This window comes from Molossus molossus, unplaced genomic scaffold, assembly GCF_014108415.1.
Source record: "Molossus molossus isolate mMolMol1 unplaced genomic scaffold, mMolMol1.p scaffold_m16_p_6, whole genome shotgun sequence".
Taxonomy (NCBI): Eukaryota; Metazoa; Chordata; class Mammalia; order Chiroptera; family Molossidae; genus Molossus; species Molossus molossus.
This window is the reverse complement of record NW_023425399.1, coordinates 65,725,986-65,752,917: the sequence shown is the minus strand read 5'-3', so window position 1 is coordinate 65,752,917 and position 26,932 is coordinate 65,725,986. Positions and strand designations below refer to the sequence as shown.

The following is a 26,932-nucleotide window of genomic DNA, read 5'->3' as shown; positions in this document are numbered from 1 at the left end:
CTGCTAGGCTATGCAAGATGCCAGTGAAGAAGCAGGGTGAAGGCGAAGCACGGAACTATCTATTTTTGTAACCCTTTTGTAAATTTAAAATTATTTCCAAAAAAAGTAAAACTATAAAAATTACCTTTTATGGTGATCAGAGCTTTAAGGGAAGTTGGTATTTGGCAGTTACACTTAGGCGTAAGTATACATTTTTGTAAATACATATTAATAGAAGCGTGCACAAATATTCTTTCAGCCTACCTGTAACTAGAGCCATAGGGGGCACTACCACGACCTGCTGACCACCCCAAGTGTTGGCAAGGCCTCCCTGCACAAGGCTGGCCTTGCAAACCCCAACGGCAAAGGGAGAGATGTTTCAAAGCAACAACCTCATCAAGCAGTGGGAAGCTGAGGAAACTGATCCCAGAGCACTGAGACTGTGCAAATTCTGTAGACGCTTTACTTACAGAACAAAGACATGAACAAAATGAATGTGTACTTATAGAATAAAAACAATTAGGTTCTGGAGGGAAAAAAGCTATCCCTGGCACCTTGCCAAGATCTCCATAGCTCTGATAATTTCCCCTAGCCTAGCCCTGTGGCTCAATCAATCTCTTGGAAAGAGCATGAAAATATCCCTGTAGGATGACTGGGGTTCAGCTAATTAGCATATGCATTCACTTAATCTGTGAGGAGTGAACCCATTAAAACTCAGGAGTGTGGCCTGGCTTCAGGCATAAGAGCCTGAAAGAATTCCTGATTGAAGTTAAAAAACAAGTTTTGCTCTGTATCTGTCCCCAAGTTCATTCTCAAGATTAATGACATATTTGTTAAGCCCTGTTTCAGCTCATATTGCATGAAAGAAGTACTTGTTTAAAGAGTTGATCCAAGCTAATAATAAAACACTACATATTGTACAAACAGTGTGATTATTAGTTTTATTATCCCTCTCATGATATATAATGTTTAAAAAATTCTTGCATTTGTATTTAAAAGATCTGATCCTTTTTATTTAATCAGTGGACAACATTTTCTAGCTTTATATGGCAATTTGTGGCTTTATCATCTTGCAAAGTAAATAACTATGTTTCGTTGTTCTAATAAAAATCTACAGTGAAATTATATTCTCCCTTTTCACTATCACCAAAGTAACATATTTTTCCAAAAAAAGAAAAATAGCAGGAAATATTTTATGACATGAACTTAAATCTGCAAATTTCCTTTGGGGTCTTCAAGGGCAGGGATATTTTCCTATGGAGAAATAGTTTTTTTAAAAAATCACTTCTGCACAGCAGATGATTTTGGGGTGGGTAGAAGGGGGGGGGTCTCAGGGTTTTGGTAAGACTCACAAAGCAAATGCCTTGAATATCACACTCAGCTGCATGGCCGTGGCATTCACAGGGCTGACAAATTCCTCCAAAAAGTATTCCATCCACGCGGTAATAGCCAGAGAGGCAGGACTGCAACAGAAGGACAGGCGACCCGTGCTGCTGAAGGCAACTCGGTCCATGATCAGACCATCTTCTCATTACTAGAAACATCACTGCTCAGTCTTCCACAAATAGAGAAACTTATTTCTTTTCCTTCTTCTCATTTCCCCCAAACATCTTTATCAAGGCATCATTCACATGCCTTTATAAAATGCACCCACTTAAGAGCATAATTCAAGCCCGGCTGGTGTGGCTCAGTGGTTGAGCATTGACCCATGCACCAAGAGGTTGCCAGTTCAATTCCCGATCAGGGCACATGCCCAGGTTGTGGGCCCGATCCCCAGTGGTAGGCACGCAGGAGGCGGCCAATCAATGTTCTCTCTCATTGATATTTTTATCTCTCTCTCCCTCTCACGTCTTCTCTCTCTAAAAATCAATAAAGAAAAAAAACATTTTTTAAAAAAGAATGCAATTCAAAGACTTTTTAGTAAATTTACCAAGTTGTGCAACCATCACCGTATTCCAGTTCCTTATTTCTTTTTAAAGGTAGAAACAAACAGACAAAAACTTAATGAGTCAGCATACAGCTGTGCAGTATCCCACTGCAGTAGTCTCAAAAATCATGTCACAACACACAGCTGTTTAACAATGTTCCAATTGGAATGATGTTTTCTCTCAACTTCATTTATTTCTTTTGCTTAAAATTAATTAAATGTCACTACCAAAGTGTTCAAATGCAGACCTGAGTCAAACTGCATCAGTTTAACTGAGCAAACGTTGGAGGTGTGCTCTGGGGATCTGAGTGCTGGATAGACAATGTGGACATTCAAGGATGTGCCACTCCCTGCCCATGAGGAGCAGAGAACCTCTCCAGACACAGAAATTCATTTAGCCCTTGTGACAACCCTGAAATATCACCTCTATTTCGTAGATATGGAATCTGGAACACGGGGCAGTTAGATAATGTGCCCACGGAGCCAGTGGAATGATGCAAACCCAGGCGTGCACACCTCCAGGGCGTGTCCACAGCCGCCCAGCTGCAGCAGACAGGAGGCCTGTTTAGAGAGCACACTGGGAAGTGAGTCATTTGGAGGCCAGCACATGCCCACCGGGGCATGGTGGAGGGGGAGTGGGTTTGTTTTTTATATAATTATAAGAATCCTTAAAGAGTATTTTCTTCTACACTTGGGAGAGTACCCTAACACTTCTACACAGCCATGCTCCCCCGTCTGCAGAGGGGCACTGAGTAGACACTGCCGGAAGCTCTGCATGGGGGCTAGAGTGCTACCAAAACTTCCATTCCTGATTCTTTACGTCAGCTTCCGAGTAAGAGTTTCATTAAACAATGAGTTCTTCTGCTTAACAAAGATACCTCAAAACTGAGCTTCTTGTCCCTGAGTCACCATCCCATGCACAGCAACACATTTCCCTCCAAAGCAGCAGTGCTCACTGCTGCCCCCTCCTGGTGTAGCCTCAATTTCGACTTTTGTGTTGCTACCTGCCTGCAGGCTCCAGGCTCTCCAATTCCTACAGGCCCTATATGAGGCAGCTTTAGAGTTGTTTTTCCATTAAGCATTATGCACTCAGGGATTAGGACCTACAAACATTTTTCTGGGCCTAAAAATAAATGTTTGAGATTTAAATAAAAGTTTATTGATTAAAAAAACAAACAAACAAAAAAAACCTGAGCCCGGCTAGTGTGGCTCAGTTGGTTGGTTGGAATCAAAGGGTCTCAGTCAGGTTCAATTCCCAGCCATGGCACATGCCCAAGCTTGAAGGTTTGCTCCCTGGTCGGGGCGAGTATCGGCGTGTACAGGAGGCAACTGATCCATGTGTCCTCACATTGATGTCTCTCTCTCTCTCTCTCTCTCTCTCTCTCAAGTCAATATAAAACATATCTTCAGGTGAGGATTAAAATAAAGTTTTTTTAAACCCTGAAGAATATTTAAAATAAAAATTTTTAGTTAAATATTCACATTATGAAGCATTAGGCCAACTTTATTAACTGCAAAATTTATAATTAATAAAGATTCATAAAAACAATTAAGGTTAAATGTTTTCACTTTGTAAAAAATAATTGCCAAGAAAACAAAAGCAATGCTAAATGTTCAGAATCATGATCAGTCATAAACAAGGAGCGGGATCACATGGTGCTTAACCCACAGATGAGGTGACAGAAGAGCTCGGAATAGCGTCCCTGGCAGAGGAACCGGATTTCCTGAAACAATACAGCTTCAATATTCCTATAGTCCCCAGAGTACAAAGTTTAAAAACACTGGTTTGTAAAGTTAATTCAAATGTGCATCATTACCTCACCTTCAGTGCAGTTTTTCCTACTTAAGAAAGAGAAAGAAGAAGGCAGGACAGGAGGAGTGTTACCTCACAGGAGATCCCTGCATAGCCTTGGGGACACTCGCAGCGCTCCACCTCGGTGGCCAGTGCCAGGTCTATAACATTAGGGCTAGCCGTGTCCAGGGAGACAGAATCCAACCTACATATAGAGACAGGGGTCGTTATCTGACGTACTAACAAACGGCATCTCACATGAACACAGATTGTTAAAAAAGACAAATTCAAACAAAATGGTGATGTGATTTTTTTTTAAGTAATTGAAGATTTTCATAATACATGTTCTAGCTGTCATTATTCCCCAGAAATGCCTTCAATGTTTGATGCAAAGACTACCTAACAACGGCCGTGGAAAGGTCTATGTCATCCATTCTCAGTTGAAGTACTTCAGAAAAATTAATCCATTCAATTGTCTATACAGTGAAATGGTCCTTAAATCAGTTATTCTACATTTGTGTTAGCTGTATCCAATGTTTCTGCTTAGCCTAGCATTGCTAGAAATTGATCTTCTCAAAGTAATAAAATGACTAAAGATAGACACATTCGCTTAAATAGACTGTGGAAAACCAAAGACCATTAACATGAGGAGGATAAAAACCAGAGGCAATGGGGTCTAGACAACTGTTATCAGGCGTTTCTCAGAAAGCCACCCTAGAAGTTTCTGACCCTGACCTCAAGTCTATCTCCTACTAGATACATTTGTCATGGACAACTATCAGGACATATTCAATAAAATTACAGTAATAAAAAATAACTTTAAGACAGCCAATTCTATTAGCTGTGCCCTTAAAATAATCAAATAGACTTTATTAAGTATAAAATATGCCCTGGCTGGTTTGGCTCAGTGGTTAGAGCATCAGTCTTTGGACCAAAGAGTTGAGGGTTTGATTCCGGTCAAAGGCACGCACCTCAGTTGCGGTTTGGTCCCCGGTCCTGTTCCAGGTTGTGTGGGAGTCAATCAGTCTGTGTCTCTCTCACATTGATGTTTCTATCTCTCTCTCTCTCCCCCTCACATTCTATCTGAAGATAAATGGAAAAATAACCTCCAGTGAGGATTAAGAAAAAAAACATAAACTATATAATAAATAAAGACAAGAGTGGTTTCCTCACCATAAGTTTTCTCTCCCTTTCAATACACACCTGTAAAGAGCCATTCTTGCAGAATTGTAGTTGGCTCTGATCAAGAGATGTGTCACATTTGCAAGGACAGTCATCAGCTGATCTCGATCTATCTCCCTTCTGTTTTTAAAATCTCGGAAGTTCTCAGGCACAAGTCTAACCACGTTCAAGTGCTCTTCATAGGGTTGCAATGACAGGCCCTCAGCCTGGGTGCTTAAAGTGAGTCCATTTCCCTAACATTTGAAAACAAAAGAAAATATATTTGCAATTCAATGTCATGATCAAAAAGTGAAAGCAAATAATATATTCATCAACATAGCTTTTTATTTGTGCATAGGTTCTTTTGTAATGGGGTCTATAACTCTTGGTCCAGAACTATCAGAGATGTGTCATTGTAGTCCTTAGATTTGGATAATAAATCTAAAAACTATGTCCTTTGCTTGGGATATCAGAAAAGATTCAAAATCATGCATTTGGCCACAGTTTTCCTTAAAGCAACCAATCTGACAGCCCTAATCTTCAGCTGAAGAACAAAGTAGAAAAAGTAAATAAATATACATCCAGCTTTTCATAAAATCGCTGTCAAATTTTCTGTTAAAAATTAAAAACTGCTGTTAACAAATTGTGTGTTTAGTTCGTAGTTTCCAAGAGCTGCAGGTTGGAGGTGGACTGGGCATTGACGGTAACAAGAGGTGCAGATGGTTGTGGCCACTCTGGGATGGGGAAGAGGAGGGGTGAGGACTGACGACAAAAATGGCACCACATCTCCTGTCTCCACGCTAGGCACTGCTGTCAAATCATTCATGTGGGGTGGCAGTGGGGCAGGGCGGCAAGGGGGACTTAAAGGGCCAAGAAGGTCACTTCGACATTGCAACAACTCATCTCCCTTTCAAATGTGACAAGATGGGTCAGCGGTGGGGATCAAAGGAAGAGTGACAGGTGCTGCCCTGAGGCAATCCCGGATGGGCCCAAAGACAGCATTCTCACACTCAGTCCCTCAGTATCCAGAGGAGGCAAATCACTGCTAAATGGCCACTTGGCCACGAGCTCCTTGCTACCGTGGCTCGCTTGGCCATTCCGCGTCATAAAACTGTTACTCCACTCAGCTCTTCAGCTCTGTGGCAAAGCAGTGGAAAAGCAATTACCTTAATGATAACATCAGCATGAAACATGAGGTCACTGTCCACTGTCTCCACTGGAATATCGTAAGACACTGTGTACTTCAGGAATCCACCGAATGCTGTCAGCTGGAATGTTTAAGGGAGAGTGAATGCCAAGGGGCATGGCCGCGGCCCCTCGGCAAGAGGAAGTGCTTGTTAGGAGCCATCCGGAAACAACCAGGCTTTGAAGTGTCTCAGTGGCCATGACATTAAAGGCAGTGAAAAGAAAGCCTATTATATAAATATTTTGTTTAATTGTTGTTACCAAAATGCAAGATGTTTAAATGTATGGAAGAAAAATGTAACTCCTTCTTAGAGGCCCCAAGGTAAATTACTATAAACACCTGCTAATCATATCATAGATATTTATTTCACTTAAATACTCTATGGGGTGAGGAGTTTGAACAACAACTACAAGCTCAAAACTTTGATCTTACTGCCCTGTTGTAGAATGAGAAACCTGGTTGGTCAGCTAAGGAAAGAACTAAAGACTTTTCTTGCTGATAATATATCCTTTGATGCAAAATAGACATTTTATTTTTGCCAAGTATGCTACAATAATGTAATGTTCAGAACCTAATCTTTATACCATAAAATTGGAGAGGTGATCTCAAGAGACAAAAAAGCAGACCCAAAAAAACCCACACAAAACTATCGACCTTTGTTGATATGGTCATATTATAAATAGAAAACATCTTCTATGATTATAATTTGATGGAAAAAATAATCATTTTCAAAAGTAAACACTACTTAAACATATGTAACACAATTTGTAAAATTAAATACAATCATCAAATTAACTAGAAATTTCCCAAGCTACAAGACCTACACTACTATGCAAACACAGCAATACATTAAAACAAACCAAACTCATGGCAAAGGTGAGCAGAGAGCTACATTTATTGGGAGAGATTTCACTGAATGTGTTTTCAGATTAATCAGAATCTGGAGAACAGGGTTATAATTGGGGGAAATAGGACTAAGTCACTGACGAGAAAGGTTAAATCATATTAATCAACTTTCCACTTTGTAAGGTCACCCTTTAGCATTTTCTTCAAATGGAAAGGATTCTATCTGCTCTTAAGTGTGAACTTTATGTGAGCAGCAGTCACCATGAAACCAGGGGGCAGTGCAGCAGCCCCCACCCACAACCTTTCCAAGTGTCTTCCGTATGTCAGACTAAGAATGTGACTGGCACTTCACTAAGGCCCAAGTGACCCAGGAGCCAGAGGAAAGGCAGAAGGCCTGTGTCAGGAGAAGGGACAAGACTTCATACAACAGACTGCCTATGAAGGGGCCAAGAACATAGTTCCTATTTTCATGAGGTAAGAAAAAGTCAAACAAGGATAAAAAAGACCATGTGAGTCAGGTGTAGGTAAACATGGTATAATTTTCTGTCAAATACTCATGTGACCAATAAGACTACTTAAAATGCCAACAGAAGTTCTTTCTCACTGTGCTCTGAGATCTTTGTGTAAGACACTGTTGCCAGAAGTACCTTATTTCCGAGGTAGGCCTCCGGGGCCGACCAGTAATACTTGGAAGTCAGCTGCTGCATGACCACGGTGTTGTTGATGCTGATCTGATGGCGCCCACCCAGTGCGTCCTGCTGAGATGCGATCTTATTTGGACTGATCAAGTCGGTGACTAGCCATCCCGACATGTCTTTCACCTTAAAAAAAGGATCCAAGAATTAAAATTTTTTTTTTTTAATCCTCACCCGAGGACATTTTTTTCATTTCTTGTTCAGATAGAGTGGGAGGGAGAGAGAGGAAGAGAAACATCGATGTGAATGACACATCGAGTGGTTGTCACCCACATGACCCAACCAGGGCCAGGGACAAACTGCAACCGAGGTACGTGCCCTTAGTGGGAACAGAACCTGGGTTTCTCTCGACCGCAGGCTGACGCTCTAACCGCTGAGCCAAACTGGCCAGGGCAGGATTCAAGAATTTTAGAATTTGAAGTAGAAGTCACCTTGGATTTAACCCAGGCTAGAGCTAGTATGTTCACAATGAAGAGACAGACCTGGAAAGCTTAGCCAGGGATGCAGTTAACACACGATGCCCATAGAACTTCAGGACCAGTGACTCTTTTACTTGCCAAAGGACTAGCAAACCTGAGAACGAGCCACACATCCCCCAAATCCAGATCAAGTATAAGCAAATAGGTGAGCAAAGTTGTGAAGATCACAGATACATATTGTAGGTGAAAAGATAGCAGAGAATTTAATAAATGCATTGAAAAAAATGTGTTTTGCTAACTATGACTTTTACTTATGTTTTTTGGCCAAATGCTGAAAAGTGTATAAAAATAGCCTCCAGATCCCATCCTCTCAATTTGTCACCTACATAAAAATGACAAGTGATTACACATAGGAACTGACCTCCATTCTCAAGTATTGCTAGAAGTTTCTCCTCCCTCCCCCAGGCTGCCCCACTCCTCATCAGCCTGACGGTAGGTAAGGGGGCAGGGGGAGATTCAGGGAATAGCACCCCCATCCCCGCCTGATGCTAAATGCAGGTCTCCTGAGATGGAGCACGGGGAGGAGAGTGGTGACCACGGAGAGTCCTCCACCCTGCAGCTCCCCCCTGACCTCCAGCCATCACACTCTCCTCTGGTAGTCACCATTTGGCAACCCCTTAAACTCATCCTCCTGGAACTCCTTATTCCCAAAACAAGTGGGGATCCCTTGCCTGCCCTCACAATCCCTGTGCCGCCTGCTGCTCTTCCCATCCTCTCCAGCTCCTCTGCGCTGCCCCACGCCCTGGAGTGCTTCCTGGACGGAGGCCAGTGTGGGCAGGTGGGCTGAGGTCTGACCCCGCCGCTGCATGCATTTCCCCACACAATAAATTCAAGCACAATGCCTTCTACAGCAAGGTGGTGTCCTCGTGTTGTGAGAGGGAAAAGGATGTGGGGACAAGCACGTGACCTAGAAAGAAACTTTGGCAACACTTTGGCAGTGGGCTGCCTCTGATTCATGCCCACAGTTGTTCCAAACAAATGAGAGCAGCATCACAGGGAAGGATCAGCCTGTGGCTTTATTACAACTTCTAGAGAACTCGTTTTAGGGGTGCACTTATTTATTTATTTTATACTTCTTTGAGGATATGTTTACTGATTTTAGAAAGAGAAGAAGGGAGAGAGAGAAATATCGATGTGAGAGAGAAACATTGATCAGTTGCTTCCCATACATGCCCTGACCGGGGATCGAACCTGAAACCTAGGTATGTGCCCTGACTGGGAATCCAACCTGCAACCTTTTTGGTGTACAGGATGACACTCAACCAACTGAGCCGCCCAGCAAGGGCAGAGGGGCACACTATTTAAATCCTGGTCCCTGGACGGTGCCGCACCTGACTGATGGGCCAGAGAAGACTGTCGCAGACATCGGAGACGCCAAAGCAGAAACACTCAGAGCAGCCCTGCGGGTTTCTTTCTTGCAAGTTATAAAATCCTGGCTTGCAACGATCACAATTTTCCCCCTCAACGTTTTCCTGCATGTTAGAGTAAAAGATTAGCTTTTGAAACCAGAAAGTGGGTAGAATAAAAATCACATTAACATAATATTAAAAAGAAAGGTGCTGGATGATTCAGAAAAACATGTAAATAAAAAAATGCTCGGAGTAAACGGGAAGGCTCATGATGTCAATATTTCCAGAACAGATATTTGTCATGTGATTTTACAGTCAAGAATGAAGCTAAGGATCTTCGGGCAAGGTCATTATATTTAAGTGGCTTTTCTGTATTGTTTTGTTCTAAATCTTCCATCTCTGCTGATCTTGCTAACATTTTAATATCTGAATAGGGCCATGTGATTATTTGTCTTACTTATAAATGTTCCAGATTATTTTCAGACATATGTCACATGTGCCCCAGACTCTGCTTACATGGAAATAAGGACATAAAATATAATTGGAAGTCATAGAATTCAGGGGAAATAGTTATTGATATCAGATAGCCAAATAATATGCCTTCCCGGCCATCTGCCTTTAATGAATATTCTTAGAAATTTAGTGTTTTCCTGGTTCTGCTCCAAACTCAAAGCTGAAAAACGATGCTATATGAGAGGTGACAGTCAAGACCTAAGAAATGCAGTATTTGGTTTTACCCAGGAAGTAACAGAAATGCCCCTGGAATATATGACATTGCCCAGAAGGCACCAGCAAGGAAACCCAGGTGCCCATGTAAGTCCAAGGACACACTGGGGCCGACTCACTGTGACACAATGTCATGCTTCTCAGGAAGGTGTGAAGGGAAAGGGAAGTTCTGCTTCCACTTCGCTGCTTCGCTCAGGAACTGATCACCGGAGGCAACGAAATGTTTTCCTTTCTCAGGAAACCACAGAGAAAACTCAGGGACAGCTTTAACCTCCACACGTACCTTGCAGAGACAAGGTTCTGAGCACGGGTCCTCGTTCACGCTGCCCGCCGGCCAGCAGTCACAGCGGACACAGGCTGGGTAACCCCTGTAGCCAAACTGGCAGTGGTCACATTTTTCTCCTGTGTAACCTTCCTTACACGGACACTGGCCTGGCCTTGTTCCTGGGAAGAAAAGATTGTAATGACCCAACAGGAAGGTAAAACATGTTTAAAATAGGGGTCAGCAAACTGTATCTGCAAAGGGCCAGAGAGTACATCGTTTAGGCTTTTTGACCAGCGTCTCTGTTGCACTCAGCTCGGCCATTATTGCTTGAAAGCAGCCACAGATAATACACACACAGATGGGCATAGCTCTCGTCCCATCACAGGTTATTTACGACGACAGGTGCTATCAGATATGCTCCATGGACCATAGTCTGTCAACCCCTGATTTAAACAAAGAAAACAGAGATGAAAGCACAGAGGCTGGTGGGAATGTAAAATGGAGCTTTGGAAAACCACTGGGCACGTTTTAAAGTGTTAAGTGTATCGTTACCGTAGGATCCAGAAATTCCACTCCCATGTATTTACCCCCCAAAAACTGCAACATACATTCAGCAAAACACTGTGTGTGAATGTTTGAAGCAGCATTATTCGTAACAGCCCAAAATCTAAACAACCCAAATGTTCTTCAACTGATGAATGGATATATAAAATGTGATATATATAGACAGTGGACTATTTATCATTCAGCAATAAACAAGATTGAAAGACTGATTCATGCTGCCTCATGAATGAACCTTGAAATCATGCTAAACGAAAGAAGCCAGTCACAATGAAAACCACATATTGTATGGTTCTATTTATATAAAGTGTTCAGAATAAGCAAATCTATATAGAGAAAAGTAGATCAGTGGTTGCCTAGAGCCAGGAGAAAGGGTGGAGGGAAATGGGGAATGGGTAAAGGGTGTCTTTATGGGGTGATGAAAATGCACCAGTATTAGATTGTGGTGATGACGGTACCCATGTATATGCCGGAAAACACTGTACATGTTAAATGGGTGTGCTCTGCTGTATGTCAGTGAACCACATCACAATATCAAGTTTTGGGGTTTGAAAGGATTGTCTGCTTTTCAAGCACAGAAGCAAATGGTTGAGGGCAAAAAGCCCTACCTTTGCTTTTAATGCCAGCTTTGAAACTTCCTGGTTGTGTAACCTCAGCCAAGTTTCTTAATTTCTCTGAGACAGTTTTCTTACCTGTAAAATGGGTTGTACGATTTCCATCTGCTATGGTTGAAAGTTAAAATGATACACACACACATTTTTAAATGAACCCAATCAAGGGTAATTGTCATGATCATTGTCATCATCTTCTCATTAACAGTGGTCGTTAAGAATCAATTCAAATGTGTGATTTACCCTGCACATTGCCAGTGGACCCCACAGTTGGCACTTCCTTTCCTGCTGGTCAGTATTCATTGTAACTGTGGGTGACTGACAATTTGATGGGGTCACAGAAATCTCTGAACAGATGCAATCTATTCAGGACACTTAGGTATTTGCCAGTGCATTGGCCAGTTTTTGAAACAAACAGAACACTGACATTAATAAAGTTAACTGAAGCATTTGCTTACTTTGTGAGATGAGATATGCAAGAAAGCCCTGTGTCTTCTAAGCGCTAAAACAAACAAACAAACAAAAATGATTTCTATTTACTGTGTTCCACATATGACTTTAAATAAGCCGTATTTCTTTTTTTGTCAAATGCTCAAGTAACCTCTCAAATGTCATTTCATCACCCAGCACTGCCATCTCCACATTCTATCTCACTTCAAGCATGATTCCTAATTTTGCTTTATGCCCATGGCCCTTAACCCTGCCTAGCATTACATCACACATGGATGTGTTTGTGGTAGAGTTTGCCTGTGAGCAGGAGCCTTGATCATCTTGTTCAAGTATGTGTTCCTAGGTCCTAGAAAACGGCCTGACTCATAGTGGGGACTTGATAAATATTTGGTGAACAGAAGAATCAGTAGCAAATCATACCACCAAAATGCTATGCAATGGTAGTAGTTCCACTAAGTATAAATTTTACACCAAAAAAAAAAAGAAAAAGAAAATAAATCAATTACAAGCACAACTTACCTTTGTGTAAGTCAGAATGGAGAGCATCCTTAATACAGACAGAACTGAGGGACCCCAAAGGGTCACAGTCACAGGGATGGCAAGGGTTGTGCTCATATGGAGACACCTAAAAGGCAGGGGTCATCCTGGATTATCTTACTAGAAATAATTGCAATAATATAAATGACAAAGTATGATTTTCTTTTAAAATCCAGGATGTGACGATTACAATGATTTGTATATCTAAGAGGTATAGGTCTCAGGAAGATAAGTCGAGCTCAGGCTAAAAAGTCCCAAACATCTTTTTTGATGGGGACAGCAGCTAGTTTCAATAGCCAAGTGTCATCCTTCCCCATTATCACTACTACCCTCCCGCCCCGCCCTGCTATCTCTCAGAGCCATATATAAGCATCACGTATACATGCATCTGGTCACCTATGACCAGACCACCACAGGGATTCATGTGACAACTGCATTTCAAGTCAATTGAGGACTGACTGAGCACTTACTATGGGCAAGACATAGCTACTTTTACTGGCTGACTCTGCACTGCGCTGACAATATTACAAAACTCTGAGACTACTTAGCAGTGGGCCCCTGAATTCAAGTTAAATAACAGTAAGTGAATATCCTACTGTGAGCAAAACAAAAAACAAACAAAAAAAAAACACCCCACAGGACTGACAGAGCAGGAAATTGATAGCTAAAAAAAAACAACAACTAGCATAATAAGAATATAAAAGAAATATTACAAAAAGAAATGAGTCTCCAATACTGAGGTTGACACTTGTCGAAGTCTCTTTTCCACCTTAGGAAGACAACAAAGCTCAGCTATGGCAAGAAACACTCTTACTCTGTGTGGTCTATAATATCCATCGATACAGGTTTCACAGTTGATTCCCATGGTGTTCTGCAGGCAATTTATGCAAACCCCTCCTCCTTCGTACTGTCCAGCAGTATTCAAACTTTTCTTCTGATTTGCAACACTTTCATCATAGTAACAGTCTTTCGCTTTATTGTGGCAATTACATTCTAGAAGAATGTTTTAACATCTCAATTAATATATGTTTTGTTCTATATAAAGAAAACACTTCCCTCCCTAGGTAAGTTTCTATGACTACAAATTAACTTAAGATTATGAAATGAACAATTTTAATAGAATATGGACAACTTTATGCAGGGCGATTAGAAATAGCTATCAGAATTATAAATGTGCATTTATAATTTGACCCATCACTATATCTCCTGGGATTATATCTTGCAGAAGTCCTTCCACTCTTCTCAGTGACATATGCAGAGTTAATCATTGCACCATCACTTGTTAACAAGACTGGTAACAACCAAAATACACATGAATAGGTAGCTGTTTTAATTATGTTACCTCCAGATAATGGAAGTCAGTACGACTGGGGTTTTTTGTTTGTTTTGTTTTTTATCCTCACCCGATGACATTTTTGCATTTATCTTCAGATAGAGCAGGAGGGAGAGAGGGAGGAAGAGAGAAAGAGAAACATCAATGTGAGAGAGACACATCGAGTGGTTGCTACCTGCACGACTCCAAGCGGGGCCAGGGACAAACTGCAACCGAGGTACGTGCCCCTAGCGGGAACTGAACCCGGGCCTCTCTGGTCCACAGGTCGACACTAACCACTGAGAAAAACTGGCCAGGGCAGTGCTACTGTGTTTTCGTTTTGTTTTGTTTTAATTTTATCCTCACCAGAGGACACTTTTGCACTTATCTTCAGATAGAGCGGGAGGGAGAGAGGGGGGAAGAGAGAGAGAGAAACATTGATGTCAGAGAGACACATCGACTGGTTGCCAGCCACACAACCCCAACCGGGGCCGGGGACAAACTGCAACTGAGGTACGTGCCCTTAGCAGGAACCAAACCTGGACACTCTGGTCCTCAGGCTGATGCTCCAACTGCTGAGCCAAACCGGCCAGGGCCAGTTTTTAAAAACAGCATTTCATATTGCTAATATGGAAAGATTTTTCTTTTAAGATGTATTGTTAAGTATAAAAGCAATTCATAGAATTGTACGCATTGCACGTCAGGTTTTGTGTATAAACTGTGAGGTTCAGGAATATGTCAATATATGCTCTACTTGCATAAAAATTTCAGGAATAACATACTAAGAAATAATAAAAAGTAGAAAGGATGGAGATAGTAATCTTTTACCATCTACTTTTATTTATTGTTAGATATTAAAATCTTTTTTAAATAGATTAAAAACATTTTTTTTATTGAACCTGGCTGGTGTGTCTCAGTGGTTGAGCACTGACCCATGGACCAAGAGGTCGCTGGTTTGATTCCTGGTCAGGGCACATGCCCAGGTTATGGGCCCAATCCCTGGTGGGGGGCATGCAGGAAGCGGCTGATTGATGTTCTCTCTCATCAATGTTTCTATCTCTCTCTCTCCCTCTTCCTTCCTTCCTCTCTCTCTAAATCCAATATTTAAAATAAAATTTTTATTGATTTTTAGAGAGAGAGGAAGGGAGACGGAGAGAGAAACATTGATGTAAGACATTGATCAGCTACCTGTTGCACACCCTTACAGGGAATCTAGCCCACAACCAGGGCATGTGCCCTGACGGGGAATCCAACCTGCAACCTTTTGGTGCATGGGATGATGCCTAACCCACTGAACCACACCAGCCAGGGCTAGATGTTGGTATCTTATGACTATATTTCCTATTTAAAAATTAAGTCCTAATTAATAAAGGATACATTAATCTATGGGAAGGAGAAACTTAGATAAAATAGCAAATCTATAAACATAAATTTAGTTCTCAATAGTTTAAATTTTATTAAAGTAATCTGCAGTTTTGAGAACTACTTAAATATCTTAAAAATAGTTATTTATTAATTACAAATACTTTAAGTCACCATAAACTTAAACATACTAAGAAGGAAAAAATTTCTACATTCTTCCAATTCTCAGAGGACTCACCCTCACAAATGTTACCAGAAGAAATGGTCCCAGGCCTCCAGGGCTGCTGATGGTACCCAGGACAACACCTGCTGCAGCTCTCTCCACAGGTGTTATGTTCACATTGACACCGTAGTTTCTAGACAACAAGGATACATCTGAAAACTTACATATATATTTTTCTTAATTTTATTTTAAAAAGAATCTCTCACAGTCAAATACATAGCAAGACTTTACAGTTCAGACTATATAAATATACTAAAGCAAACAGCATTATTTTTATTTTTTTGATTAATCCTCACCTGAGGATATTTTTTCCATTGAATTTTAGAGAGAATGGAAGGGAGGAAGTTGAGAGGTGAAAGAGGGGGCGGGGGAGAGAGGGAAAGAAACATTGATGTGAAAGAGACACATCAATTGGTTGCCTCCCACACACCGGAGATTGAACCTGTAACCCAGGTACTTGCCCTTGACCAGGAATCAAACCCACGGTGCGTGGGCCAAGACTCTAACCACTTACCCACCCCTGCCAGGGCAAACTGACATGAATTTTAAGAGCAAAATACACATGCATTACCTGGTTACAAACAGAAAGAGAGGCAAAATAAAGCAAAACTAAAATACAGGTTAACTAACAAACGTTTTTCAAACAAGAGACATTGACTTTAAAGGTTTTAAAGTTCCTATTAGTAACTTTTGAGATTCATCTACATATTTTTAGCATCAATACGAGAATAATCTCATTTAAGAGTTAAATGAATACAAAGATTAGAAAAAATAAGAAGTAACTTCATGTAAGTTGTTTAAAACAAGGGGGGGATGTCATCTTATTCACTAAATATTATGCTAAAATAGATCAACTTCATCTTGATTTTAGTACCACAAAATGGAAGAGGGAGAAAATGGGAGAGGGGAATCCTTCTTTTAAAAACTGTAAACATAATTTATAACTGCACGTGTTTTCACTGGCCTGTCTTACAGAAAGGAGAACTTCAATATTCATGAGGGCACTGAATGGTACACTTTAGAAGGATTAGAATGGTAAATTTTATGTTAGGTGTATTTTACCACAAAAATTATAGTAAGTAGTTAATTAGAAATATATTCCCCAAAGAAAGCAAAATGAAATTGTTGACCCAACACATACACATACACGAAACCAATTACATTATCAGAACATCTTTTTGCAGCATGTTTTTATACCTTTCAATATCTGCCATGAATAAAAAAAGCACAATGCAAACATAGCTACAACTTTTCTTTTGATGCGTTAGCAAAATGAGAAATACTAGAACTCACTTTCGTAGTTTCGTCCCATGGGCAGCTACTGGCATGGCCATAACAGATGCACATCCCTCCAACAGAAATGTCCTTTATTGAATAGTAATACTAAGGAAAAAGAAAGTTACATATAAAATTAAAACCACTTTAGTTTCAGTGAAAAGAAAATGTTGGCACTCCAACAAATATCCTAGTTGTTACTGGTAGTCCAAAAAATAATTAGATGTACATTAAAAAATATATCATGCACAAAGAACTTTTGTGTTCATTAAAATATATTATGTCCAATTAGCTCATCAACAGAAACCAAAGAAGTCTAACAGGGAAGGAAGTATGATGGTTGAAGCCTAAGGAAGTTCCATCCGCTTGCTCCAAGCATAGGACTGGACCTGAGGCTAAACTGCAGAGCATTCAACTTGAAAAACAACCTGAAAATAGCTGATTGGAAATAATGCAAGCAGGGAGCATGAAGAGGAGACAGGACAATAGCGAAGTGGGTGAGTGAACTGGCGCAGCCCACAGAGTGGCTGGGAAGACAGGGAAGGTGTGGCGATGCAGCTCATGGCCCCTGGGAGCAGGGGACTCAGCCCCACAGAGATCCCCAAACAGAGCAACAGAGAAGGGAAGCGGGCCTACACAGCACGGGACAGAGGGAGCCTGAGGTGACTCGGCCCACCAAGGGGACTCAGCACTATCCCAGGCTAAAAGCCAGTGCCTGGTTGCAGCGCCGGGCTGGAAAGCTCCCTGATTGTGGGACTGGAGAGCCCACAGAGCAGAAGGGCAGACCTCAGGAGGAGTCTGAGCAGATCGTACAGCAGCAAGTCCGAGGGCCAGGTATTCCCTGAAAGAACTTAGATGTGGGCTAGCCAGAGTGCCCAAGGAAAGAGGCACGTTCCTCCCCACCCAGAGCAGAGGAGCCGCCCCTTCCCCCACCCGGGGAGCCGCTCTGGGCTGGAAATCACACCCCAGTGGCAGGGCCTGGTGGCGCTGGGGATTTGGATGTCTGGCAGGGTGGGAACCTGGGCAGAACATTCGCCCAGCAAGAGCTGAAAGATTAAAGGGTCAAGCAAGGCATTTTGTTTGTTTGTTTTTGTCCTTTTTTAAATTCTCCCCTGCTTGGGGTGGTGACCAGAGGGTGCCAGCAACCTAGGCAGAGCTGAGGCATTGGAAGGAGAGGAAGAGACTGCCTGCCCCTCCTATAAACTACAGGCACTACCCCCAAAACAAATCTGTTCAAACTACCCTGATTAGACTTGATACCCCACAGAGCCCAGTGCCATGAGGGAAGGGAACACACACCAGAACAAATACATACAAATACATACAAATACATACAAATGGTGAGCCCCGAAGGTGACCCAGCCTCTGGGCCAGGAAAGCCCCATCCATAGGACTACCTGGGATCCTGCCCTGCAGGGCTTCAGCCAGGGGGCCCAGGGCCAGGCAGGGACAGTGATTCACATTGGCCTGCACCAGAGAACTGCCCAAGAGAACAGAGACCCACACCCAAGGGGGCCAGACCCAAGAACACTGGAGCAAAATCCAGTGAGCTCCACAAATAGCAGATCCAAGGTTTTTTGTTGTTGTTATGGCTGTTTTGATATGTGTGTTATTTTTATTTAATTGTTTTTCTTTTCTCCTTTTCCCTTTTTTTTAATGCTCGCCCAAAGATATTTTTCCATTGATTTTTTTTTTTCTTTTTTCAGATAGAGTGTGGGGGGGGCGGGGGGAGAGAGAGAGAGAGAGAGAGACAGGAGAGCCCACATAATGCACACAAGGCTCATTCCTAGAGCATCCAGCTCAGAAGATCAAGGAGACTACTCTACTGGGTCCCACAAGAAGGCCACCACACCAAGACCGGGGGGCATAGCACTCTTACCTGATACACACCAATCAGCCTATGCGTCCCAACACACCTCACCTGGTGCTAAATACCAGACTGCTAAAATGGCGAGACAAAGAAACAGCCCCCAAATGAAAAAAAAGAGGACTCACCAGAAAAGGAACTACATGAAATGGAGGCAAGTAGTTTGTCAGATAAAGAATTCAAAGCAATGGTTTTAAGGGTGCTCAAAGAACCTAGTGAGAATTACAAGCAACTTAATGAAAACTGCACCAGCATAAATAAAGAGGTAGAAGCTATGAATAAAAATAAAGTGAAAATGAAGAATGACATACCTGATATAAAAAATACCTTGGAAGGATTCAATAGTAGATTAGAAGAAGCTGAGGACCAAATCAGTGAGTTAGAAGACAAGATAGAAAAAAACACCCAATTAGAGCAGCAAATGAAAGAAAAAAAAAATTAAAAAGCAAGAGGAGAGCTTAAGGGAGCTTTGGAAAAACACAAACATAACATTTGCATAATAGAGGTACCAAAAGGAGAAGAATCAGAGAAAGGAATACAGAACTTATTTGAAGAAATAATGACAGAAAACTTCCTTAACCTGGTGGATGAAAAAGTCACACATGTCCAGGAAACACAGAGAGTCCCAAGCAAGATGAACTCAAAAAGACCCACACCTAGACACATCATAATTAAAATGGCAAATATTAAAGACAAAGAAAGAATCTTAAAGGCAGAAAGAGAGAAGCAGAAAGTTACCTACAAAGAAGCTCCCATTAGACTATCAGGTAGTTTCTCAATAGAAACACTGCAGGCCAGAAGGGAGTGACATGAAGTATACAAAGTAATGAAAGACAAAGGGTCTGAATCTAAGACTACTGTATCCAGCAAGGCTATCATCCAAAATTGAAGGTGAAACAAAGAGTTTAGCAGACAAACAAAAGCTAAAGGAATTTACTACCACCAAACCAAAACTGCAAGAAATGCTAAAGAGACTATTATAAGAAGAAGAAGAAATAAAGAGAGAGAGGAACACAGGCACAAATAATTAAAATGGCAACAAATAAGTACCTATTAATAATAACCTTAAATGTAAATGGATTAAATGCCCCAATCAGAAGACATAATGTAGCTGAATGGATAAGAAAAAAATGACCCATATACATGCTGTCTACAAGAGACCCTCCTCAGAACAAAAGACTCACACAGGATGAAAGTGAAGGCATAGAAAAAAAATTTCCATGCAAATAGAAATAAAAAATCTCTGGTGTAGCATACTCATATCTGATAAAATAGACTTCAAAATGAAGGCCATACTAAGAGACAAAGAAGGTCACTAGATAATATTAAAAGAATCAATCCGACAAGAGGATATAACCCTGGTAACCATATATGCACCAAATATAGAAGATCCAGAATATATTAAAAACCTTGTGGAGGACTTCAAGGAAGAGATTGACAGCAATACAATCATAGTAGGGGACTTTTCAATCAAGAAGATTAGAATCATGTCAAGCATCTTCTTGAATCACAAAGGCATGAAACTAGAATCAATTACAATAAAAACACTCAACCTTCAAACACATGGAGGATAAATAGCATGTTATTAAACAATGAATGGTTACCAATGAGATCAAGAAAGAAATAAAAAACTTCCTGGAAACTAATGAAAATGAATACACAACCAGAATCTATGGGACATAGCAAAAGCAATCCTGAGAGGAAAGTTCATAGTATTACAGGCCTACCTAAAGAAACAAGAAAAATCTCTAATAAGATATCTAACTCTATAACAAAAAGAAATATCCAGAGTTAGCAAAAGGAAGGACATATCTGATAAAGAACTAGTACACAAAATATGTAAAGATCTTTTATAACTCAATAATAAGGAAACAGATAACCCAATTTAAAAATAAACAAAAATTTGATCAGAAACCATAAATAATGCTCAAGGTTAGTTAACAGGGAAATACAAATGATCACAAGGAGATGCCACACATGCACATTAGAATGGCTGGCATGGAAATGACTAGCAGCCTGAATATGGGAAAGTGTGTGGTGCAACCAGACCTCACACACATTGCTGGTCTGCAAAATAGTGCAACTACCTTTTTTTTTTTTTTTTTTTTTATTCTCACCCGAGGACATTTTTCCTTTTTTTTTTTGTTCATATAGAGTGGAAGGGAACGAGAGGAAGAGAGAGAGAACCATCAATGTGAAAGGGACGCATCGAGTGGCTGCCACCCACATGACACAACCAAGGCCAGGGACAAACTGCAACCGAGGTACATGCCCTGAGCGGGAACCGAACCCAGGTCTCTCGCGACCACAGGCCAACACTCTAACCACTGAGCCAAACTGGCCAGGGCCATTGATTTTTTTAAAGAGAGAGTGACAGGGGGTGAGGGGGGGAAACACTGATGTGAGAAAGACACACTGATTGGTTGACTGGCTATCTCTTACATGTGCTCTTATTTGGCCACAATCAAACCTGCAACCCAGGTATACCTAGGTACGTTCCCTTGACCAGAATAGAACCTGCTACCCTTTGGTGCATGGAGCTCATGCTCTAACCACTTAGCAACACCAGCCAGGGCAAAGGTAGCATTTTTAACAAAGCATATACAATTATTTTTGATAAAATAAGAAAAAGGCCAACTTGGGAGGAAAAGGCCAACCAAAAAGAAGAGTGTATTTCCTTTAAACATGATAAACTTTTCACAATGGTCAAGCTCTACTATAGACTTACTCGTCTTGTAACAATAGGATCGAGGTCTTTTGGGTCACGGTGGCTAAGGGTCATAAGATCTGCATTGAGGGTTCTAATGCGTTGTAAGCGAAGGCGGATGTATCTTGCAGAAGTAAATTCTAACAACTTGGGAGAAAGATCATCAGCGCTCGGTCTGCCATTGATTAGTGATGTATGAATCTAAAGGCACCAAAGTAAACAAATGTCAGTTTTAAGTATGCAAAAATATAGCCCTGGATATTTAATTTCAGGACAAAATCTTTACAGATACTATCTAAAAATCAAGCCAAACAATTAGGTTTTTGCAGAAATCTAGCATTTGTTAACTACTTGTGAACATCATTAGCACATTAGGTCTTTATTTAATTTGAAGTTATCCATTCCAGGTCTCAGAGACTGCAGGAAATCTTTTAACAGAAGTACTTCTCCCAGTGTGGTGAGGGTATTGTAATGTGTATCAGTAGGTTAGGACTTCTCTGGAACAAATTCTAGATGCCATCATAGACCTGGGAGAGTGAGAAAGTGCCAGAAAGCTTTGTAATGCCCGCCCTCTTAAAGAACCTCTGCTCCTGAAACAATGCAGGGCTTGCTGCAGGCCTCGTGCTGTGCAGAGCACATACAGTTTTGTAGTTTATCTTATCAAGCCGGGTGCTGGAAGAATGGTTTGTTTGGGTTATACTCTGACTTTAATGAAGTGTGTACAGTGTAGGCGTGCTAAGCACTGAGCTGAAATACCTCACAAGCCATCTCTAACACCAGCAGAGAAGGAGAAGGTCCTGGAGAAAATCGGGAACTCTATCTCTTAGAGGCACTTCAGCTCTCTCTTTAATATTTCAACAAGTGTTCTTGCCCCTGTGACATGGGAAAGACTCAGCTCTGAGAAGGAGCTGTTGCAGTTACTAAGCAGAGCAGAGTGAAGACTGAGAGATCTCCTTGAAGGGAAGAGATCAATGAGGTAAAATGTATCACTTATGAAATTAATGTTCAGTCAACACCAGTCAATGATACATTGAATATATTTAGATAGTCATTGTACAGGTCTTTGTAATCTGTACTAAAGAGAGATTCATTTGAGTGTTTCGTGTTAGCTCTTGTGACGGTATGTGAACATTTGAGGTGGAGATGGAGGGAGTCCTGAGGTGAAACAGACACCACCCCAATGGGCACAGTACCTCTCCATGCTCAAGTGGCACCAGCCTAGAATAATACGAGGTGCAGATCACTTCGTCATCGGCCCTGTAAGTGGGTGGCCCCCGTCTGGGGGTTATATTGTACCGAGTCAAGCACTCCGTGTCACTGACTGCATAGTACTGCCAGGGGCTGAACTTGGTGCCATCCAGAGAACGCTCCAAAATCCAGTTTCCGGGTCGAGGGGCATTAGCAGCTTTGATGATGACGTAGGCAACCTGAAAAACCTGAAACAAAGACACTGAAAAACCTTAATCAAGAATCAGTGGCTCAAAAACCAAAGTTCTCTCAAAAGAACTTTTATACGATGATTGCCAATGTCTCTAGCACTTTGGAGGATAGTGCTTATGACAGTTAGCCAGAAATATGACTTGTGAGTGTTCTCCTGGTGACATCTGTTTTCAAAGTAAACTCGAAAAATACAAATAAATTTGCATTATTAATAGTATTAATATTAACGTCAGTGCTTGTTTTCTTGTTTCCAATGTCGTTCTCCATCTGGATTCTGAATGATAATAGTTGTATTATATTATATTAATAGTAGTGTTAAGTATATTTTTCATAGTTATTTGGAGACAACACATCTGAATATGAGAAAACATGTTAATTCACTACACATGTCTATTAGAATGGCTAACATTCAAAACACACACCACCAAGTGCTGGCGAGGGTGAGGAGCAACAGAAACTCTCACCCACTGCTGGTGGGAATGCAAAATGGTCCAGCCACTCTGGAAGACAGTTTGGTAGTTTCTTACAACGCTAAACATACTCTTACCATACAACCCAGAAGTTGCACTCCTTGGTATTTACCCAAATAAATGAAAAACTTCCATAGGTGAACAAATAAAGTGTCATACATCCAAACAATGAAATATTATTCAGAAATAAAAAGAAATAAGCTTTCATACAATCAAAGGACACAAAAACTTTAAATACACATTGCTAAATGAAAGTAGTCAATCTGAAAAGGTTACATATTGTATGATTTCAACAATATGACATTCTGGAAAATGTAAAACTACAGAGACAATAAAAAGACCAGTGGTTGCCAAGGGTTAGTGGAAGGGAGAAATGAATACGAGAGCACAGGGGACTTTTTAGGGCAGTGGAACAGTATGATACTGAAATGGTGGACATGTGTCACTATCTATGTGTCAAAACCCATAGATGTAGCACACAAAAAGTGAACACATGTAAATTCTGGACTTAGTTAATCCTGACATAATAACATGGGTTCATCAACTGAAACCAATTTTCCACACTAATACAAGATGTAACAGGGGGAGCAGAGCAGTGAGGAAGAATATGGGAACACTGTGATGTACACTCATTTTTCTTTTTTCTTTATTGATTTTAGAGAGAGGAAGGGAGATGGATTGAGAGATAGAAACATCAATGAGAGAGAACATCGATTGGCCCCCTCTTGCATGCCCCACACTGGGGATTGGGCCCACAACCTGGGCATGTGCCCTCACCAGGAATCATACCCAAGACCTCTTCATGCACTTTGTGACAGTAAACTTAGATTAGTAACTGAAGTTGGGTTTATATAAGCGACAAATAAATGACTTCTTCCATGCAAACTGCTTTTTTATTCAGACTTCCTCAAACCCAAATTGATAGAGGGGATTTTTTTAAACCAAAGTCAGTACTTTTTCATTTTTAAAATGCACATGTGACATAGGTATGTAAATGTGCATATACATATGTCTGTCTATGTCTATGTGTTCTGAAATTATTCACTTCTCCGCACTTATTGCTTCTGGGCTCTTTGATTTTTGTTTTTAGTTTCGCCCAATCTTAGTCCTCACCAATTCCAGAAATGCAAGAACACCTTAAAATTTACCCACCACAAACCAAACAACTTTACATCTATCTACTGAATCACTCCCTTTCTTGAGGATATTTTTTTATACTTTTTTTCAGATAGAGTGGAGGGAGATATACACACACACACACACACGTATATGTGTGTGTGTGTGTATATATATGTATATATGTGTGTATGTATGTGTGTGTGTGTGTGTATGTATATATATATATATATAGAGAGAGAGAGAGAGAGAGAGAGAGAGAGAGAAAGAGAGAGAGAGATTGATTGCCTCTGGCACGACTCCGACCAGGGCCGGGGACCAAACCACAACCAAGGTACGTGCCCTTGACCGGAATTGACCCTTGACCAGAATTGAACCTCTAACTCTTTGGTCCGTGGGTCAGTGCTCTAGCCACGCAGTCAAACCAGCTAGGGCAGGACAATTTTATCTTCGTATAATTACTCTGCTCATCTACAAGAAATGTACCCCCAACCAAGTTTCATCTTTGAGTGATGTTGAGTGTGGGACTTTGACCATCCCTGTTCATGTGCTATTTTCTTTTAGAATGAAACCACTGCTTCTAAAGCACATTAGAAGCAAAATAATAACTCTGTTCTCAGAGTTAAACAAGGAGGAAAATTAAGAACTATGTATTTGTTTCTAATGCTTGAATCAGTAACTGAATGTCCAATGTTTAAAACTTTAGAACCATCTTTATGAATTAAAGTCACTTTTAAAAATTAAAATAATGCACCCAGCCAGTGTGGCTCAGAGGACTGGGTGTCGTCCCATGGACTGAGAAGTGCCAGTCTGATTTCCCATCAGGGTACATGCCGGGGTTGCAGGCTCAATCCCCAGTAGGGTGCGTACAGGAGGCAGTCAATCGATGCTTCTCTCTCACATCAATGTTTCTCTCTCTCTCTTTCTTCCTCTCTCTCTAAAAAAATAATAATAATAAAAGCATATTTTAAAACAATTTAAAATAATGCAAATGCTGTTTTTTCCTAGCATAGACAACTCCAGAAAATTCTCCAATGAACATAATTATATGGTTTTTCTTTTCAACAGTTTAGTTTTTAAAAAAGAAAACAGTTCTCCCAATTTTATAAATTACATATTCCATAATTTATGTTTCCCTGATTTATGATATGTTTTATTTATTTAATCCTCATCTGAGGATATGTTTTTACTAAATTTAGAGAAAAAGGAAGAGAGAAAGGGGGGAGAAACATTCATCGATGAGAGAAACATTGATCGGTTGCCTCCTGTATGGACCCACATCAGATATTGAACCCAAAATCAAGGCATGTGCCCTGACTGGGGAATTGAACCAGCAACCTTTCGGTGCACGGGACAATGCTTCAACCAACTGAGCCACACTGGTCAGGGCTCTGATTTAGTATATTTTAATATTGCTGAAATCCCAAAATTTCACTGAAATATGTAGCAGTTAATTACATTGTCTCTTCTGGAACTAGTCCCCAAGAACAAGCAGAGATCACCTGATGGTGCTTCTTCCATTTCTGCAAAGATCCAACGCCCTCCTGGAACACCACAGCGGAATCCGTCCTTACAGCTTTCCCGTGTTTTCATACTGATGCCAAACTAACTGAAGGGAGAGCGCCCTCATCTTTATTCATCACTGTCCAATTAATTGCTTTGCCAGTATTTGCATCATAAAACTGGAACTCTGAGCTTGCGGGCCATGATTGCTCACCACGTCGAATATGTGAAATCAGACTTGGCAGAACAGAGGTGCCAAATGGGCCAGTGAGAGGCAGAAGGCTAAGTCATTTACAAATGAAATGAAATGTATTTGCCTTCAGTTTTCCAGTTTCACCTTTGCAAATGGAAAGAGCTAAGCATTTACCTCACGTGTGCCAAGACCTTTAAGTGTTCCATCTCATTTAATCCCAAACAACCCCGTGAGTTTTGAGTATTGTTCTTGTTTCACATATTTGGACACTGATGCACAGAATACTGGGGTGCAGGCCCCAGTAAGAAATAGGTGGTCTCTCTCCAGAGTTCTTAGCCACCATGAATGTTCCAGAGATTGTCCCCAAATGTCCACACACACCACACCTAAGTTTACTGAATTCATTCTGTAATGCCAGAAAAGAAAAGGCTCCTCCCCCCACCTGCGCCCTGGGCAGTGGAGAGGCCATGGTTCCAGTTACCCGCAGTTTCTGCCAGGCAGCCCTGGGAACCCAGCGGAGAGGGAAGGACAGTATGCAAGAAGCGACATCAAGGCATTAGCAGCCGGACTGTGGCAAGGATAGTGCTTTATGAGAAGTATTAGCTCTTCCTAGAGCTACATTCTTCTTATGAAGTACATATTGTTATTTCCTCCACTTTACAGATGAGGAAACTGAGGCGTAGAAAGATTAAGCAATCTTCCAAGGACCCTACAGATACTAAAATGTATTCTACAGATGCTGAACACAGGCAGGCTGTTCTCTTTCCCACTATGCCATACTCTATAATCTACAAGGAAAAAGAAGAAGGAAATCCTAAGCTCAGGCAACTGGTGAGAACCCAGTGTTTCAAACCTCTTACCTCAACCAGGAGCAATTATTTCAATACCATGTTCTTGTAC

General features: G+C 41.1%; 1 protein-coding gene across 1 annotated transcript in view; it reads right to left on the bottom strand.

The window, feature by feature from the left end:
- The window catches only part of LAMA1 (laminin subunit alpha 1), a 144,286-nt gene that overhangs the window by 95,537 nt on the left and 21,817 nt on the right, over nt 1-26,932 (bottom strand). The window contains exons 4-16 of the mRNA XM_036245948.1: nt 22,504-22,746; nt 21,332-21,511; nt 16,755-16,844; nt 15,477-15,594; nt 13,379-13,557; nt 12,547-12,652; nt 10,424-10,584; nt 9,397-9,537; nt 7,539-7,712; nt 6,026-6,127; nt 4,902-5,113; nt 3,792-3,903; nt 1,332-1,442 (exon numbers count right to left, since the gene is read on the bottom strand). Of these exons, the coding sequence (XP_036101841.1) occupies nt 1,332-1,442; nt 3,792-3,903; nt 4,902-5,113; nt 6,026-6,127; nt 7,539-7,712; nt 9,397-9,537; nt 10,424-10,584; nt 12,547-12,652; nt 13,379-13,557; nt 15,477-15,594; nt 16,755-16,844; nt 21,332-21,511; nt 22,504-22,746 (1,929 nt within the window). The remainder of the gene's footprint in view (nt 1-1,331; nt 1,443-3,791; nt 3,904-4,901; nt 5,114-6,025; nt 6,128-7,538; nt 7,713-9,396; nt 9,538-10,423; nt 10,585-12,546; nt 12,653-13,378; nt 13,558-15,476; nt 15,595-16,754; nt 16,845-21,331; nt 21,512-22,503; nt 22,747-26,932) is intronic.